The sequence below is a fragment of the Thamnophis elegans genome, chromosome 1 (genome assembly GCF_009769535.1).
Source record: "Thamnophis elegans isolate rThaEle1 chromosome 1, rThaEle1.pri, whole genome shotgun sequence".
Lineage (NCBI taxonomy): Eukaryota > Metazoa > Chordata > Lepidosauria > Squamata > Colubridae > Thamnophis > Thamnophis elegans.
The window spans coordinates 165188726-165208709 of record NC_045541.1 but is presented as its reverse complement, the minus strand read 5'-3'; the positions used below and the strand labels follow the sequence as shown (position 1 = coordinate 165208709).

The 19984-nt window shown below is 40.4% G+C and overlaps 3 protein-coding genes across 6 annotated transcripts in view; 2 read left to right on the top strand and 1 right to left on the bottom strand.

Annotated features, from left to right (window-relative positions):
* The window catches only part of CHERP (calcium homeostasis endoplasmic reticulum protein), a 26898-nt gene extending 24573 nt beyond the window's left edge, over positions 1 to 2325 (top strand). For both annotated transcript variants that reach the window (XM_032237923.1, XM_032237936.1), the window contains exon 18: positions 513 to 2325. In XM_032237923.1, the coding sequence (XP_032093814.1) occupies positions 513 to 562 (50 nt within the window). In that variant the 3' untranslated portion in view covers positions 563 to 2325. The remainder of the gene's footprint in view (positions 1 to 512) is intronic.
* The window catches only part of C1H19orf44 (chromosome 1 C19orf44 homolog), a 7692-nt gene extending 2746 nt beyond the window's left edge, over positions 1 to 4946 (bottom strand). For 2 of the 3 annotated variants that reach the window (XM_032238019.1, XM_032238036.1), the window contains exons 1-6: positions 4422 to 4547; positions 3719 to 4336; positions 2426 to 2714; positions 1174 to 1241; positions 438 to 876; positions 235 to 330 (exon numbers count right to left, since the gene is read on the bottom strand). In XM_032238019.1, coding sequence (XP_032093910.1) covers positions 235 to 330; positions 438 to 876; positions 1174 to 1241; positions 2426 to 2714; positions 3719 to 4336; positions 4422 to 4502 — 1591 coding nt within the window. In that variant the 5' untranslated portion in view covers positions 4503 to 4547. Of the gene's footprint in view, positions 1 to 234; positions 331 to 437; positions 877 to 1173; positions 1242 to 2425; positions 2715 to 3718; positions 4337 to 4421; positions 4548 to 4568 lie in introns of those variants that run through there. The other variant, XM_032238029.1, reaches the window with a different exon arrangement.
* On the top strand, positions 4729 to 19984 carry CALR3 (calreticulin 3). Its single transcript, XM_032238048.1, has 9 exons — positions 4729 to 4974; positions 9406 to 9507; positions 11671 to 11874; positions 12247 to 12341; positions 13246 to 13455; positions 18127 to 18240; positions 18336 to 18479; positions 18817 to 18909; positions 19740 to 19984. The coding sequence occupies exons 1-9, from the start codon at positions 4746 to 4748 to the stop codon at positions 19878 to 19880; spliced, it is 1332 nt and encodes a 443-aa protein (XP_032093939.1). The 5' UTR covers positions 4729 to 4745; the 3' UTR covers positions 19881 to 19984.

The following is a 19984-nucleotide window of genomic DNA, read 5'->3' as shown; positions in this document are numbered from 1 at the left end:
CCTGCTACCTTCACTTAAAGAGGATTTCAGATATAATCGCAGGTGCAGAATGTACCAGGTTGACGGTTGACAGATGAGGGGTTTTAAAATGAAGTTCATTTACATTACAAATTAGTTAAATGACAATGGCCAATGAGGAGGAATGGTAACAGTTTTGTTCCATAACGAGGTGCCTCTCTGTAAATTTAAGTAAAATAAGCGATGGTGCTCATCAGGGGTAAGGGGAGGGATTACCTTCTATGACTTCCATGTTCAAGTTATGGTTGCTAAAACATGGAGCTTCTGCAGAGTTTTGCTGTATTGCATGGCCAACAACAGCAGGAATATCATCTATGGGACAGGGAAAAGAAGACACTTTATGGCAGAGAGGCTGAGGCAACTGCACCATTTCTAAAAACAAATCTGTATATTAATCTACCGCATGTTGACTGACTTACATTGTAACCTATGATAAGCAAGTGAGAAGGAACCGGTCTGAACAGCTACTTCTTTCACCTCTATCTTCTTTATAGCTTTGGTGCACTTGGGTGCCACAGAAGGACAGCAGGGAGAAGATAAATGAGATTGGATGGAATGAACTGAGGCACCCAAACGGCCATCCGACTTTTCAGAAGACGATTCTCCTGCTTCCTTAGATGTGGGAGAAAATGATGAGGGCTCAAAATCTTCAGAATACTCGGTATTGTTTAGGCTTTCCTCCTTGCAGGGGGAATATCCAGCAGAACTGCTGCTTAGCTGCTCAGATATATCAGTTTCTTCCAGGTTTTCCTCTTCCTCCAAGGACACAGCTGAGGTTTTAAAGAGGTTTTGAGGATTAGCAGAAGACAGAACTGTTCCTCCTAAGTTCTTGTTTAACTTCTCAACTGCTTCTATTACCTGAGAAAAATGTTTTTCTATCAGCATGAATCAAGACTGTAGCACAAAATGAAAGCTAAGCAGCAAAAAAGAACACACGCCCTTTCTCTTGGAACAAATGAACAGATGTTACAGATTCTTCCATCTTTACACGCTAGTCAGAATAATAAGACTGCTTTTTTCTGATGGCATTAGCAGAAAACAATTACGACCCAACAGTTCAGAATCTTTGCTCCCTTAATAAAGGATGTCTAGGATGACACAGACCAACACCGATGCAGAGATTAGTACCTATTGAAAAAACAAGAGTTGTTTTACCTCTTCTTTTAATTCTGTTTTCTGGCAGGGTTCCAGTTCATCCAGGCTCAAAATATTCACTCTGAAATCTACAGCAACAAGAAATACCACTTAGGGGAATCTAGTGATAGAATTCATATCCTCTTATGAGAAGGCCAAGTTATTTATTTGCTGATATCTGGTCAATTTTGTCATGATTTCCACAAAAAGCATTTCAACATTTGCTTTTTTCTGCTGAAAAATATATAGCCAGGCTTTATTAGCTCAACAACAGGAGGAAAGACCAAGGGCAAATTATGCATAGGATTTAACTGCAATGCTAATTTACCATAATGTTCTGAGATCTGAATATAGTTCTGGAAATGTTACTTGTGCCAGAAAATATATTGCATAAAATTCATGTTATTTTCATAATTCTGTAGTACAGCTAGTTCTCAGGTTATGATGGGACTGGGATTGCTGTCGATAAGTGATCGGGTTGTAAAGCACGATGTTATATGATCACATCATTTAGTGACAATCCAAGCAGTCCCAGTGCCACTGTAACCCCAAGGGAAGTAGCAGGAATCCAAGTAAGGAATATGGGGGTGCTGCAAGGGACGGGGTAACTCAGGCATAGGCTATGCACAAATTAAGGGAGAACAGGGAAGGAGTGCTATAGTGCCATGTAAGCACAGGAAAGCCATGGGATGGAAAGTGTAGCACTGCAAATGCAAGAAAGCTTTTCCATGGAGGGTATGGTATGGTGCGTGCATAGAAAATTCAGGGGGACTTAACCCATGGACTTTGCTTTGTGGATTGTCTTTGTAATCGCATAGCAGGCACACAAATGCCTAGATTGTGATTATGCAACCACAGAGGTGCTGTGGTCATATGTCCATTTTTTCAGCACTGACGTAACTGAACAACTGTTAAACAAATGGATGTAAACGAAGGACTACCAGTACCTGTTTCTCCAAGGACAACCTTTGTAGAACAATATCAAACCATTTCCCATTCCTTTTAAAAACTATTGCTTCTCTTATTTTGAGATGCCCCTTTTCAAAAGAAATAATCCTAAAGGTCAATGGTGTTATTTCTCCAGAGACTCTTGGCAACTGATGGGTTTACTGATCTATTTACTTTTTTACAGTAAGCACAGATGGGAACTTGGTAGTCGTCCAAAGTTTGCTGAACCTAAATACAGTAATTTACAATTCAGCAACTTCGGGACCACAATAAATTTTTACTCTTCCAAAGAGCATGCCATCACAAAGTGATCTGTTTAACTCACCACTGTTGCTGGAAATATCATTCTGTACATCAGTCACCTCTGAGAACAACTCATCCAAGGATTGGATAATACTCTGTTCAGAAAGAGATTTCTTCTGGTAATTAGAGCTCCTATTATGGCATATTGTATCTGCTGGACTGTATTTCATAGATGGAGGAGAGGAGGAACAAGAAGCTACATGGCTTGCTCTTGTATCCCTGTTTGGTGAATAGGGAGAATGATATAGAGGTCTGTTCACTTGACTTTCTTCAGGCAGAGATCTTGAACTGGAAGATGTCTCTGGTAGCAACTGGATCAGAATGAATTAATGCAAAGGAGGGGAAACAAGCAGGGAGGGATTGAATGATGATTAGGATATTTTACTAATTTTGGCTTTCTGTAATATTGAAAGAACTAAACATTTTTTGTTTCCAAAATAAATGTCTTCAAAATAATTCATTTGCAATAGAAATTTTTTCAGATGAAACAAAACATAAAGGATATGTGAACATTACAGATATTTATGAGTGTGCTTAGGATTGCATCTGAAGACAACTGGGACAAAAAGCTCCTACCTGAAGCAGCTAATGCTTACTGGTAACCTTTGATTTTTAAAAATAATTGGCTCCATGCCTTTGGATCATCAGCTTTCCAAACATTACATTCAAACTTTTTAAATAGAGAAATCTAAGATGTGGATTCCATGATCAGTAGAAAAAAAATTATATAGTGTTCTAAATTTTTAATTCTCAGGTCTAGAGAAAGTTTCCTCAGCCATGAAATGGATGAGTTAGACCATAGGTTTCATAAATACAAATCACAAACAGATAGTTCTCGATTTACAACCGTTCACTTAGTGACCATTCAAAATTACAACAGCAGTGAAAAGTGACTTATGACCATCTTTCACACTTATGACTGTTGCAGCATCCCCATGATCATGTGATTTACATTGGGATGCTTGATAAGTAACTCACATTTGATAGTTGCAATGTCCTGGGGCCATATGATCCACTTTTACAACCTTTTGACAAGCAAAGTCAACGGGGAAAACAGTTTCATTTAACAACCATGTTACTAATTTAACTATTTCAGTGATTCACTTAACAAATGTGGCAAGAAAAGTAATAAAATGGGGCAAAATTCACTTAACAAATTTCTCACTTAGCAACAGAAATTTTGGGCTCAATTAAGTGGACTTGCCAACAAGTTCCAACTTTGAGAAAAATAAACAGGGAGATGCAAGTTGGGTCAGGTTCCTCTTCACCAACAGCTATCAGTCCAAATCACCAAGATAAAAAGACCTCAAGTTACCTTTCCATTGGGTTGGAATTTGAATTTATCTTCCTGTCCTTTGGATTTTTGGGAAACCTCTTGTCTGTATGTATCTGCATCTTCCTTACTATCTCCAGTTGTATCTGCAAGAGTCACATTTTTCATTTGAGCCTTGACACTCTCCTTCAGCCTAGCTGTCTTCTTCAGGAACTTCAAACCACCTGTCCTCAATTCAAAATCCTTACTAGATTCACTCAACGAGAGTTCAACGTCCATCACAGGTATCATCTGCTCCGTGCTTTGTTTAGTCTTCCGGCTCTGGATCTTGCTCTCTATCTGTGCCAACTTTCTGAGGATGGCATTTGATCTCCCCTTTGAGGCAGCACCCAGTCCCACCCTCGAGATGGGACCGAGCCCCGCTTGCTGGATGTCCACCTGCACATTCTGTGGCTTCTGCTTGAGGAACCGGCTGCCAGGCTGTGCCACTCGGGTGGTGCCAGCAGGACCCACATTTCCCGTCTCTTCCCTTCCCACGCAAGGACTCTTCGAACTGGAGAGGTTGCTCAGGTCACTGTCCGTGGGGATCACGGAAAGACAGAGTGTGCTGCTACTGGAGGCCTGGATGGGCGGCTTGCTCTTGCCAATCTCTTCTTGCTCCTACAAATCAAGTTTTTAAGATTTTAGAATTAGAACCGAGATATTATTTATGGACGTTGAAATAAAACAGCCTCGTCACCATCACCTGCTTCCCTTTCGCGACGAGCCGCTTCCCCGCCACGAGGGCCTCGGCCCGAGTAAACTCCTGCCGGCCACCCCTCCGCATAGTCCCGCCCGCAGGATCGCGTCCTCCTCCCCGGCCTGCGCTGCGTTGTTTAGCAACGGAACATACCAATATGTTCCTTCCTGATTCGTCCAAAGCCATCCTAGTAGGACTCCCTCATTGGCCGGGAGGTTGAAAGCCGATAGCGAATCAGCGTCGCGTAGCAACCAATGCGCTGGTAGTTAGCGAGGGGCGGCGGCTCGAAGGCAAAACATCAATCAGAGAAAGGACGCCTAACGGCACCCAATGAGCATCCACCATCGATTAAAAAAAAGGCAGGAAAATAAGCAATTAGGAGCGAGGGAATGTTTCTTGAATGCGCGTGGAACCGGAAGTTGGCCTCCGGTAGCCGTTACTTCAGCAGTATTTGTTCCCTGCTGTCTTTCGATGGGATCGCTCACCTTGATTTTGGCTTTAGCTCTGCTTCTGCCAGTCCATGGCACCGTCTATTTCCGGGAGCAGTTTCTGGACGGAGGTGGCGGCAGCAGCAAGGGCGGGGCAAGGGGCGGGGTCACGTCGGCAAGTGACTGGGGCGAAATGATTCCTTAAGCCAGGAGTCCCCAAACTTGGCAACTTTAAGACCTGTGGACTTCAACTCCCAGAATTCTCCAGCCAGCTGCATTGTATATTTGAAATGGCAATGTTTGTAAAATTTATATTTTAGCTGCTGGCTGGAGAATTCTGGGAGTTGAAGTCCACAAGTCTTAAAGTTGCCAAGTTTGAAGACCTCTGCCTTAAGCCATTTTAAAGGTTGCCCATTTGGACAACCAAATGAGCCAAGGAGTTGAGTTCAGGCAACGTGCTAAGAACCCAACCAAAGTTAATAGCCACACTGAACGTGTGTGTGTGTGTGTGTGTATGTGTATATATGTGTGTGTGTGTGTGTGTGTGTGTGTAGTCCTTGATTTATGACCCCAATTGCACCGAAAATGTATGTTGTTAAGTGAGGCATTTCTCAAAGTGAGTTTTGCCCCATTTTACGACTTTTCTTGCCCCATTTGCTAAGGGAATTGCAGCAATTGTTAAGTTAGTAACATGGTGAATAAGTGAAACTGGCTTCCCCATTGACTTTGCTGGGCAGAAGGCTGCAAAAGGGGGTCACGTGACCCTGGGACACTACATCCGTCATAAATATGAACCAGTTGTCAAACAGCCAAATATAAATCACACCACCTCGGGGGTTACTGCAATGTTCATTAAGTGTGAAAAATGGCCATAAGTCACTTTTTTTCAATGCCATTGTAACTGAACGTCACTAAATGAACTGTTGTAAATTGAGGATTACCTGTACTAGCTCTTTGCTGACCTGTCTCTATACGCCATAGGAACTCAGCCTTAGTCTTTTAGAAGTTAATGCTTGGTATGAAAAGGGAAGATGTTCAAACAGTAATGATATAGTATTTATATTAAATTCTCCATTATGTAAATGTGTTTTTTTAAATACCTTGCTCCTGTAAATGAAGCCATTGGATCTGGACTGCAAAGGCTGGAGAACCATTAACTCTAGCTTAAATGTGATGGATGTGATATTGTGCAAAAGGTGGAAGGATTAAGATAGCAGATAAGGAGTGGGTGGTGTTCCCTCTGTGATATGGGAGCAAACATTACTTCTCAGCCCAATCTGACATACAGTTTGTGAAAGCTAACACTTAAGATAACTGTTTGAAGATACCAGAAAGGCAGATTATACAGACACAGCCAAAAGTATTGATAATCCTTCAATTTTTCTCAAAGAATCCAAATTTATGGTAAAATAAGTTTGAAACTGACACAAGTAAATGGCATTCTTTATTTTATGTCCATAGAACAGACACTTTGCCTTTAATGGATCACTAAGCATATTCTTGTAAATAATTACATGAAAATGATGTGAACATAATTACTGGTACCATTAAAAGGTAAAAGATCCTGGACTTTAGTGATCTCAAGGAAACTACTTACTTTCATTAGTATCACAGCTGCCTTTCATCTCATAGTCATTCAGCCTGTTTGAATGGAGACAAGTGCTCAGGCATTTTGTGTCATTGTGCACAGCTTAGTGAATAAAGACAAAAAGCTAAGAGTTGTCAGGAGGAAAGGAAGAAGTTACAGTAATAGGTAAGCACGGTAAAGGCTGTAAAGCCGACTCCAAAGAGCCTCACGGATCCTATAACCCTTCTTGCTAATCTTATCAAGAAATTTAAATTTGAAGTCGCTGGCACCTTAACCAACCTTCTGGATCATGGCTAAAAGAAGAAAGTTGACAAGATTGAACAGAAGAATCAATGAATGGAGGATCTTCAAAACAGACCATAGATTATTTCTGTCACTGTCTGACTAAAAGTGGCTCCATCGTAGAAGACCTAGGAAGACCCCACTTCTGAAAGAAAGACATGAAAAAGCCAGACAGGAGTTTGTTAAAATGTATGTTGACAAGCCACAGCCTCTCTAGAAGAACCTCCTTTGACAGATGAAGCAAATTACAGCGTTTGTGTATGTCATAGCACCTCTATATTTACAGAAGACAATGTTTTTTAAAGAAATACTACTATCCTTATTAAGACATGGAAGGGGCTCCACCATTCATTCATTCATTCAATCAATCAATAACTATAATTGTATAATGTTACTGGGGCTTGAATCTGTTCAGGGTGCATTGAAATAAGAAAATAGTCTCAACCATAAGTCATGCTCATCCAGCAGGAGAATGACCCACAACATGTGATACATCTAAAAGAACCCAAGAATCATTGAAAGACAAGCATTGGACTGTTGTGAAGTAGCCTGCTATGAATCCTGATCTGAATCCAATAGAATATTATGGAAAGAGCTGAAACTCCCATTTGGGAGGAGAAACCCATCAGGCCTAAGACAATTAGAGAAGAAGATAACTCAAGAAGAATGTGATAAATTATTCAGAGCTACAGAAAATCTTGATTGCAGTTATTGTCTCAAAAGGGTGTGCTACAAAATATTAGGAATATCGATAATTATGTTCATGCCATTTTCATTTGTTCTATTGTTTCAAGAATTTGTTAAAGCATAATCAAAAGCATGGCTACTTTATTGGCTGTGGAATAAATAATGATGGATGACATTTACTTGTGCCGGTTTCAAGTTATTTCACAGCCAATTGGGTTTCCTTGAGGAGAAATGGAGTTGTCAGCCAATATCTATGACAAAGTAGAGGCTGTAAACCAATATCTTTGGCCACCCATAAATGTAATAACACAAATACGCAGCAACCCCCTCCAGAGATAGTACAATTAGGTTTTTATTCATTTAAAAAGCTTTCATGCATATTCCATTTTGCAGAGATTTTTTTTTCATTATTAAAGGATTCGCTGATTGGCTAAAGAGTCAACCAATTAAAATTCAGATAAATCCCCAAAACAAAAATTGTTACTATTATCTGTCACTTAGATCTTTAGGAGGATATAGTAGTGGAGTCCTTACCTGTCTCTGAGCTTGGTTGTTTGCTTGCATGTCATTACCCACCTAGGTAACATCAGTGCAGTCAGAGAGGTTTTTGCTCCTTGTTTACATTGAGTAGCTTTCCCTGTCAGTTTTGATGGGGATGTGGTTTTCTCCTTGATTGTTTGCCTAGAGTTAATCCCAGTTTATTTGGGTGTTGGCTGCTGGAGAGGATGTATTCATCCTCTTTTTTTTTCTTTTAGCTTCTTAATTGACTCAATTATTAAACTGTGAAAAACTTAGATCAAGCTAAAAGCAAAAAGAATGAGGAATTCCTGGAAGTTGGGCATTCAGACAAATCAGCCTTGACACATAGAAATACACCATATTTACACACCATTCAAGAGACAATAGAAAAGCTATGAAGGAAACAAAAAGAACAAAACGTATCCTCTCAGCAGCAAACATCTAGATAAATAAAAATTGGCCCTAGGCAACTATCAAGGAGAAAGCAACATCCTACACCAAAACTGGCCAAGCAAGCTATTACATATAGACAGGGAGCAAACTCCACACTCAGGGCCACTGATGATATTACTTAGTTGGGTGATAAAATGTCTGCAAGCAAACAACCATCTCAGAGAGCACCAAGGACTCCATTGTTCAATCCTTCTATGTTCTCTTGTGTATATTACCAGTATGTATTGTATAATATAGTAGAGCAATTCAGACCTCTATAGAATTAAATAAGTATCATACATACTTTTACAATGCTTCTAAAATAATTTAATATGAACCCTGCAGTCAACTCTGACTTGCTTTTTTCTTCTTCTCGTTCTCTCTCTACTGAATAGGTGATTTCCAACTACTCTGTAGCAATTGTAACCACTTCCAGCAGAAAAGTCATGTTAAGACTTTGCTGCAAAAACAGTGGTCTTGTGGATGACCAAAAATCTTTTGTAGTTGCAGTCTGTGTTTAACTGCTCATTTCTTTTCATCAAAAGAGTCGATGCTGATTTTAGGACAGTTAAGCATTTAAAGTCTGAATTGACAGCATTCTTCTTGATTTCCATTTCCATGTCTTATGTTTTTTACTTGTTGAGTGCTTGTCATTTTAATCTGATTTTTGTCCAAATGTGCAATGACTGCATGTACAGCAGTGGTGGGATTCAACCAGTTCGCACCACTTCGGGAGAACCGGTTGTTAACTTTCTGAGCAGTTTGGTGAACTGGTTGTTGGAAGAAATCGTTAGGGCAGAGAACCGGTTGTTAAATTATTTTAATCCCGCCACTGATGTACAGGGATAGGTGCATATGTACATGTATGTAATAGATCATATAATATGTATGTGTTATCTATCCACTCCAACTTTTTATACCTATCATTAGCCCTCTGCCCATTATGTATTGCATTTACCATGCGCATGGCCTGTCTCTGGTTTTGTTTCTGGTTCCTGGATTGCTCTTACAAACAGTTCCATTTGGTGACAAATATTTTCATTCTTGTTAACAGCAAAATGGAAGGAGAGATGGGTGGTCTCTCAGCATAAATCCAACTATGGAAAATTTAGGTTGACAGCTGGAAACTTTTACGGCGATCGTGAAGCAGACAAAGGTTTGTAGTTAATATGAAATTCATAATTATTTATATGGATGCTCATCATTTGGATATGATTTATGTGCCTTAGAATTTTTTTTAAGTTCACACTGAGATTATAAGTACTAAGACCCAGTCATGAGAGTTTGCTTTTGTCTTCTCCCCATCTGTCCTTGGTTCTAAGTCAGAGTTCATTTCTGCTAATTTCAGGTTCATAGTTGTAAGAAGTTAGCATCCACCCCTCTCCTAGAAGAATGAAATATCCTAGAAAATATTAAAAATGCAGAATACTTTATTTCTCTGGATTTGAAAAGGGAGAAACATGCTTTTAAAGACAAAGTAGCTCCCTGAAGCTTCCTCTCCCCCCCCCCCCCCTTTGTCAATGAGCAATAGGGGCCTGGGCCAGTCTGTTCTATATAACGGTAGGATTAGCCTTCGACCCATCTCACTACATGGTACCTGGGAGGATTGCATCAGCCAGCAGGACAGTCTACAGAGTTAGCCCTGCATGGCCCGATGGGAGTTTAACAACCAATCAGAGTACATTTCTTGCATAGGAACAGGAAGCCCCCAGGCGGGGTCCTACAGAGGACATAAACCAGGGACTTTTAGCATCACAGTCCTTTTTTCTTCTTCACCCAACCTCTTGAAGCATGTGATCCTCCTTTTCTCTCCAGGAACTCAAGCCATGTGATCCTGTCCACCATTAAGCCATCTTTCCAAGCAGCCTCCATGTTTCCAGTGTCTTTTCCCCCACTTGGAACTGAACCCAGAAGGACATTTCTTCCAACATAGTCTTAGGCATGTCCTATGTACACCAATGGGGTTAGCTGGAACAACTTGCCTCCAGAAGTTGCGGGTGCTCCAACACTGGAAGTTTTTTTAAGAGATTGGACATGGGCAATCATCATCTGAAATGTTATATAGGGTTTCTGCTTGAGCAGGGAGTTGGATTAGAAGACTCCAAGGTAAGTAAATTTATTCTCCATTTACAATCCAATAGCAGAGTTGGAAGGGACCTTGGAGGTCTTCTAGTCCAACCCCCTGCCTAGGCAGGAAACCCTAAACCATTTCAGACAAATGGCTATCCAACATCTTCTTAAAGACTTCCAGTGTTGGGACATTCACAACTTCTGGAGGCAAGCTGTTCCATTTATTAATTGTTCTAACTATCAGGAAATTTCTCCTCAGTTCTAAGTTGCTTCTCTCCTTGATTAGTTTCCACCCATTGCTTCTTGCATTCCCTCAGGTGCCTTGGAGAATAGTTTGACTCCCTCTTCTTTGTGGCAACCCCTGAGATATTGGAAGACTGCTATCATGTCTCCCCTAGTCCTTCTTTTCATTAAACTAGACATGCCCAGTTCCTGCAACCGTTCTTCATATGTTTTAGTCTCCAGTCCCCTAATTATCTTTGTTGCTTTTCTCTGCACTCTTTCCAGAGTCTCCACATCTTTTCTACATCGTGGTGACCAAAACTGGATGCAGTATTCCAAGCGTGGCCTTACCAGGGCATTATAAAGTGGTATTAACACTTCACGTGATCTTGATTCTATCCCTAGTTCTGCTTTCCCTCTGTTGCTTGTCACCTTCTTGCCTCTTTCTCCCAGCAATGGACCAATTGTTTCCTTAACTTTTTTCTTGTTTTTAACATGTTGGAAGAAGCTTTTTTTGTTATGTTTTACTTTTGTGGCAAGCCTTTCTTTCAGAGGTGGGGTCCTACCAGTTCACACCTATTCGGTAGCACCTATTCGGTAGAACCGGTTCGTCAAATCTACCGAACTGGTTAGAAGAGGTTCCACCAGTGGACCTGGAAAGCAGGCCACACCTACAGAAGAGGTTCCAAAATTTTTTGAAACCCACCACTGCTTTCTTCATTGTGAGCCTTAGCTTTCCGCACTTCATCTTTACATGCTCGGGCTATTTGCTGATATTCTGCCTTAATTATGTCCCCCACTTTCCACTTTTTATACTTATCTTTTTTGTCTTTCAATTTGTCAGTTCTTTATGCAGCCATGCTGATTTCCAATATAAGTGTCTGAAATGTGATATTTGTGCTCTCTTTCCCTTTCCCATGCTAGGGATATGCTTCTATTGTTTTCTAATTATTATATAATCAAAGCACTTTGGTAATTCTATTTACAATTTTGATGTCTGTGTGAAATGATTTCTCATATATTCTAGGTCTGCAGACAACTGAAAATTTAAAGTTTTATGCCATCTCATCACGATTTAAACCATTCAGCAATAAGGGAAAAACATTGGTAATTCAGTATACAGTAAAGCATGAACAGAAAATTGACTGTGGAGGTGGTTATGTGAAATTATTTCCCTCCAATCTGAACCAAAAGAATATGAATGGGGAATCTCTTTACTACATCATGTTTGGTGAGTTGCTTTTGATAAACTTACCTAAAACTGTGGAACAAAATTGGCACTAACATTTTGCACTAAGACCCACAATTAATAAGGAGGAATCCTAGACAGAGGTATAAAGCTATAATTACTCATTAAAATTCATCTAAGATAAATTTGGCTAAAATACTTCCAAAGCTCCCTTTTAGCTTCCGTATTATAGGCTTTAATCGCAGAAGATCCTGATAGTTGTGATTCTTACATTTTTATCTGCAGTTATTACTGGAGATAGGTAGAAAGTTTCATTATTTTTGGAAAGCCAAAGATTTTATCAATCTGAAAAAATCTGAGACATTTTCTGTACTTTAAATAACAAAAAAGGGCAAATTTTGTTATCTGTTTCAGGGCCTGATATATGTGGTTCTGATACAAAAAAAGTCCACATCATTTTAAACTACAAGAACAAAGTTTATCCTGTTAAGAAACAAATTCGCTGCAAAGTAAGTATTAAAAAAATAATGATAATTAAAAGTTGTGATCCATAATATTCTGATCTTGAGCCACCAAAGTCAGATAAAAGATGTCGGTTAACTATAATAAAACAATACTAAGCTCGTAAGCTAAACTGGGAAATTGGAAAAAATGTCATGGAAGAATATCATTTGTTGCCAAGAAAACTATTAATATGCCCATATAATTTTCAAGAGTCATGCATGACTCAAAAATACTTTTTTTAACTGCAATATGCTTTAGTAGACAAAAACACACATAAATGATATTTTGTATAGCAAACAATGCAGTTGCTATTTGGTTAAAATTACTATATGGTTAATCTAAAGTCCTCTCCATGTTTACAGAGAGCAAGCACTGTTGTATGAATACTTTACACATTTACTAGACTTGTGTGATGTTGCTGCACACTATTATTTATTTTATTTTAGTTTGTCAAACATGTACAAGATAACAGGTATCAGTATACACATGGATATGAACAAAGGAAATTAGTACAAATAAATGGGGACAGTAGGACAGGGGCGATAGACACGCTGGTGTGCTTATGCATGCCTCCTTTATGGTCCTCTTAGGAATGGGGAGAGGTCCACGGCAGACAGTTTGAGATTGAAGCTGTGGGGGTTTGAGGAAGTAACAACGGAGTCAGATAGAGCATTCCAGCTGTTGACCACTCTGTTACTGAAGTCGTATTTTCTGCAATTGAGTTTGGAGCGGTTTACCTTGAGTTTGCATCTATTGTTTGCCCGTGTATTATTGAGGTTGAAGCTGAAGTAATCATTGACAAGGTAGGATGTTGTAGCAGAGAATTTTATTATGGCCATCTGTCTGGAATTAGTTTTATTGAAGGTGTTGAAACAAACCAATATTGATCTTTTTCCACATTTTATTTAGGTGGATGGATTCACACACTTATATACGTTGGTTTTAAAATCGGATCACACATATAAAGTGAAAATTGATAATAAAGTGGTGATATCAGGCATTTTAGAAGATGACTGGGACTTCTTGCCACCGAGGAGAATAAATGATCCAGCAGTGAAGAAACCAGAGAATTGGGATGATGAAGCTGAAATTGATGATCCAGAGGACACTAAGCCAGAGGTGATGGTCTAGGATGGAAGTGGACAATCTCCTGTCCAATGGGGAAAATCCAGCGCAAGGGCATCCCCAACAAATGGCTAGCCACAAGGAGAGTGTATGGATTTTATGATTAAAATAATTGTCCTAGCATTAACTAGAGTCGGGAACGACTAGCACATATGTGCAAGGGGAACCTTTGATCAAACACCATTCCCTTGTAATGGAGGGCTTTGTGAGAACCTGCATAAGCATTTTTCATCTTAAGGGTAGCCTTTTGACGGTTTTAAAAATGCCATTAGGTTTTCTCTGGCTGAAAGTACTTTCCCACCTAGGAGATGCTGACAAATTTTTGTTGCTCTTCGCCAAGTTCATTCCATTTTTAAAGTACAGCATCCACAACTGGACTCAGTGTGTCAAGTAACATACAAATAGATTAGTGCTACAGAGAGTCAAGTTACTACTTCTCACGAGATAGAAACTATACATCACACTCTCTTGTTCAGATTTTGAGGGTCTGAACAATCCTTACATCTTTTTGATATGATTGATGATCTACAAACCTGAGATCCTTTTGCTAAGTATGTACCATTGCTGTCATTTCAATTTGTCTCTCTGAATTATTGTTGACTTCAGTTGACCACATTCTGACAAGATCAGGTTTCCTCCCTCCCGTTTGTTTTCCAAATTCTGTGTCAACTGCAAATTTGAGAAAATCCCATCCACTAGTGTTTTTTACATTGATATTGTATCTTATCATAGGGTATATTATCAGGGGTAAAAGTCAGCAGATTCTAGAGAACCGGTAGCGGAAATTTTGAGTAGTTCAGAGAACCGGCAAATACCGCCTCTGGCTGGCCCCCGAGTGTGTGTGTGGGGGGGGGAATGGAGATTTTGCAGTATCCTTCCCCTGCTATGCCCACCAAGCCATGCCCACAGAACCGGTAGTAAAAAAATTGAATTTCACCACTGTATATTATATTAATAATAGATTATATAGATGAAAGGTCTGCTTTAGGAATCAGATCCAAACCTTCATTTGCCTGGTGGGTTGAAGTAACTTTGCAACTTTGCAACTTTAATAAGTTTTGTATGCCGCCCACACCCTAGGGACTCTGGGCGGCTCACAACAAAAGCAAAAACATAGAATATTAAAAGTACAATTATTTAAAATAAAATCATCCATTCAATCACGTGGGGCTGGATTTTAATCAATAAATATGTAATATGCAGATTGATGAGTTAGGGAAGAAAAGCCCACCCAGTCTTTAAAAGATTCACCCACTAACATCCTTTTATTTGTTTAAGACCTGGAAAATCACTGTCTCCTCCTTTATAGAAAAAGGAGCATAAGTGGTGAACGGGAAAAGCCAGTGTGTCTCTTGTCTAGTAGGAAGAGCATGTAGCAGGTCTTACAAGTTTTGTCCTTTGTGGAAGGGCATGCAAACGAAGAATGGGCAGCTGCTGATATGTACCTTCCCATTTCTTTGTGCCAGCAATGGCGGGCAAATTCATCTTATATGCAGGGAAGATGCATGAAATCTGAAATGGTATTTCTGCACCAGCAATTGTGGAGCGGCTTGGCCGACAAGATTAGGTCATCTGCCTTATCAGTTGTTGCCTTCATATTATGCAATGTACTTCTTCTAGAGTTGTAGCCTGGCCTCGTTCCTGTTACAATTTAGAAAGATGTGAAAGACCATTATGTTAATCAGGTTTTACTTATGTTTAAATTCTTAACTATGCTTATTGATTTACATTCTAGAATTAAATTTTATAAAGTCAACCCACAATGACTCTGCAAAACACATCTTGTCTATAAAACAATAAATAAATAAAAATGCAAGGAAGCTATAGCGAGGAAGCAATCATATCCCAGCTATTAAAATAATCTCATTCAAGATGGGAATATATCCCTACCTATTCCAGAGCCTATGGAAGGCCTTCAGGTTTAATTAAAAGGACAGCGAGTGAGGACTATTCAAACCATCTGGGAAATGCTCTTGCAGAGGGACAGGCACTACAGCTGAGAAAGCATGCCACCTAGTTTCCATCAGATGGCGCTGCTTTAAAGATGGGAACCACAGTACACCCTCTGTCCATTGTTACAGGGTAGGCAGAAACAATGGAAATGAACGAATTTTCTCAAATAGCTAAATCCTATACCGTGATGGATTTTATACTATGGGTGATAACCACATCTTGTATTTATTTAAATAGCCAATAAATAACTCAGTAAATAAATGGGATGTGTGAGTAATATTAAAAAAAATGAAAAACAAAGATATGTGTACGTGTATAGACACACACACACACACACACACACACACACACACATTAATTCCACTTGGAAGCTAAATAATGTAGCTCATGCAGCAGAAGTATGCCACAAGATATACCGATGGCTATCTGTACTGACCACTCTGGATTGGCTATAGCTTTTGTGTGTTCCTTATGGACAATTAGCCAGTTGGCCTACTGGGATATAAAAAGGACTTTGACCTTTCCTTTGCTAATTGTAAGATAAATTATGTAGATAATATTTGTAATAAAATTAGCTAGTAACTGAATTTTGTAAAAATGCAGGGTTTCTTTTTCCTTGGCAAATCTGCACTACCTTTTGCTAAGCATTATGTTAGGGTTTCTATCTCACTGTAACAAATTTATTCCTTTCTCATTAACGTGGAATTGCAATTGGGCATGTCGGTCTTTACTTACCTGGCTCTTCTGTTTTGCTTTATAAATGTGTTTATATTCCTGTGAGATTTATTCTTCAGAATTTCTCAGAGCTTTGTTTGCATGTAAATCATAAAATCAATGTTTTGTGTTAGGGGTCAACTAATCTGGCCCTGAAGATTTAAATTTGCTTAAGGTATTTGGAGACTGTGGTGTGACTAGAATCAAGGCAGATGTGGTAGAACCCACTAGTAGAGATGGGGACTCAGCTACACCTTCAGGCTTCAAAATAATCAACCTTATTGTGCTTTGCTACAGAGTCAGCGTGCCACCTTCAGCAGAATCTAGGTGTTTACTTTACAAAAGAAAGCAATAGGCAAAAAGACTCAGGTGAGCAACCTTCAGTCTCTGTGCATACTGACAAGAACGACCTCTAGATGGCAGCAGAGAGCTACAGAGGACAATTACCTTTTCTGTTCTCTAGTGGCCACTTCCAGTTTTGCAGCAGAGGTTACCTCTAGCACTGGTATAATCTGCCAGTGCTTGTCACCTCCCAAACAGAGCATTATAAGCGGCTATTGCTGCCTGATGGCTTACATGTAAAAGCCCTGAGCACAAAAACAGCTCTTTTCTCTCAAATGGAGCTGCCAAACTGATTTTTTGAGAATCAAAGACTTTTACTTGGCTGGATATGGTACAGCAATTGGCGGGACTCAGTGTGCTTTGACTGACCTCAGAAGTTAAGCAGGATCAGGCCTGGTTAGGAATTGAGCAGGAGATCTCCAATGAATTCCAGAGCTGAGAGTTTGAAAAAGATGTAGTAGAAGATGGCTGTAGCAAATCACCATGATACTGTTACATACGCACCCACTCCCCCCAAAACTCCCCACAATATACTATATGGTGATCTGTAATGGATGGGAGCCACAATATCTCTATTTTTCCTCCCATTTATTATTACTAAATCCATTTCATGGCATTTATCTTGCCTGTTTCTCTTGAATCTCCCTACACATTATTTCATTTTCAGTCCTGTGTGGGTGGGTGTGCATGCACACACCTTCAAGCTGGTCATGATTCCTGTTAACTACTTGACAAAAGTCATTGGTGTTTTCTTGACCACATTTTTCAGAAGTGGTTTGCTCTTGCTTTTTTCTTCCTAGGGCTGAGAGAGAGTGACTGATCCGAAGTCAGCAAGCTAGCTTAATGTCTAAGGTGGGACTGAAACTCATAGTCTCTTGGATTCTAGCCTGATGCTGTAACCCTACATCAAAGAGAACACTTTTTTCAATCCTTCAAAGTCTATTAAATCAGAATTAGGTATAATTCTTTTAGAAACTGTTCAGATTTTGAATACAAAAATTTGTGAGCAAGGAACCAGGAAAATCCCAATGCTGAATATCCTGTTGGAATGAATGTCCAAGGATTAGAGATTTCTCTTTTTTCATGGGATGTACAATGGAATCTAGCAATGATTTTGGAAGACAAGAGAAAGAGCCGCAAATTGACAAATGGCAGCTGAGGGAAGGAATGTGGGCATGGCAAACACTTCAAAATGAACCCTCCCTAGTTTTGGGGAATGTAAAGGAGAGCGGTAAGAGATGTACTTTCAGACATGCAGATTTTGTTAATGTAACCTTACAATAAAGCTTGAGACAGTACTTCCAAGTGGGTTGCCTCTCTGGACTAGGACACTGTAAGCAGTTTACAGAGTCAGCATATTTCACCCAACAATTTGGGTCCTCATTTTACCAACCTTGGAAGGATGGAAGGCTGAGTCAACCTTGAGCCTGGTGATATTTGAACTGTCAAATTGCAGGCAGCCGGCAGGCAGCAGAAGTAGCCTGTAGTACTGCACTCTAACCACTGCGCCACCACAGCCCATTAAAACTATTTACTATACCAAATACTAAACATATTAAATATTGTTTTCCCCATAAAGCTAGTGGATTTTACCTGATGACCAGGAGTTGCTCATTTCTCTTTTCTTTCTTTTCTTTTTTTTTATCCCTGTGATAGGATTGGGATATTGATGCATACATTGTGGACAACAGTGCTGAAAAACCTAAAGACTGGGATGATGCAGCACAGGGCCCCTGGCGACTTCCTCTGCTCAAGAATCCTCTCTACAGAGTATGGCACCACTTTTTCCTTGTTTTGAAGTGAACTTTGAGGAATTGGGTGGCCATTTGGGCACCCATAAACCGAGAACATTTGGTTTATTTCAGGGGGAGTGGCGGCCCAGGAAAATCCCAAATCCCAACTACAAAGGCATTTGGCTCCATCCCCAGATTGTGAATCCTGAGTATGTGCCAGACCCAAACCTTTATGTCTATGAGAATATCAGTGTCATTGGTCTAGATCTTTGGCAGGTCAGTTGTGCCTCTTCCTGGTTCATATGTTATAACTCTGCCATCTTCATTGACTGAAGTGAGCAGACCAGGGGTGAAATTCTGACAGGTTCTGGAGTGGAAATTTTGAGTAGTTCAGATAACCGGCAAATACCACCTCTGGCTGGCCCCAGAGTGGGGTGGGAATGGAGATTTTACAGTATCCTTCCCCTGCCACGCCCACAGAACCGGTAGTTTAAAAAAATGAATTTCATCACTGGAGCAGACTCCTGTGCCTACATGAGAAAAAAAGATTAGCAACACAGAGCTATTGATTCAAATGTATATAAAGACACACTATTTTGTTCCTTAATGGCAGGTGAGATCTGGAACTATTTTTGATAATTTCTTGATCACTGATGATGAAAAGCATGCGAAGAAATTTGGTGATGAAACGTGGGGCAAAACGAAGGTAAGAATGTGGTCTTCTCCGGAATGCAGCCAAGGGGTAGATTCCGTTTGTGGTTATATTGTTCTTCTGTTACTTGACCCTTTTCTCAAAGGGTTTATTTTTGCTTGGATGGCTGACATTGGAATAGGGAATCCACTATGATTGTTCTGCAGCAGGGGTGGGTTTCTCGCCCCATTCCAACCGGTTCGGAACGGGGCCGGCGGCGTCCTCGTGCATGTGTGCGATGCGTGCATGCACGCGCGCGGTGCATGCATGCATACTAGCATCTGTGCGATGCTCCAGCTGTTCCTGGAGGATCGCGCAGGTGCTGTATGTGTCCTGCGCATGCGTGGAAGCGCAGAACTCGTCAAAACCGGGTAAGGAGCGCGGGGCAGGCGGGTGCACCCTTCGCCGTTCCCGGAAGTTACTTACTTCCGGGTTCGCCGACCAACCGGTTCGCAGGGACCGCCGCGAACCGGTTGAAACCCACCCCTGTTCTGCAGGTGCCTTTCCAAAATAGCCACAGCCACACAGTAAGGCTGCTTGAGATGACGTTCCCAGTACACCTGGATGGGATGCTGGCAGCCTTCTCACCTGGATGAGAAAATTAAAGGGGAACCTCTCTGCTCTGTCCAATGCCAGCAGCTGCTGCACATGGCATTGGAACAGACTCGCATTGGAACTGGAGCCTGTTCCGCCTGCAGCTGGTTCTTCCAGTTGTCATGTTAGGTTAGCTGGGAGGAAACAGATCAAGGAAAATTCCTGCCAGGGAGTAGATTTGCTCAGCTGGATATCTGAGACGAGAGCAGGTTCCCTAAGGTGACCTTTCATTTCCTATTTAAAATTTCCAGGAGCCGGAACAGACAATGAGCAAGAAAGAAAGAAAGAAAGAAAAGAAAGGGAAACAGAGAAAAACCCAGAAGATGCCAAAAAAGAAATCACCTCAAAAGAACAAATCTGAGAGAATTGTAGCGCAGAAGGAGGAGCTCTGACTTTTTCCCCCCCCCTCAGAATTTAAATTGGAGCTAACAGAAGATATTAAGGGCCGGGGACCATGTTTGTTTAAATAGATATCTCAGGAAACTGTTTGTTTTTG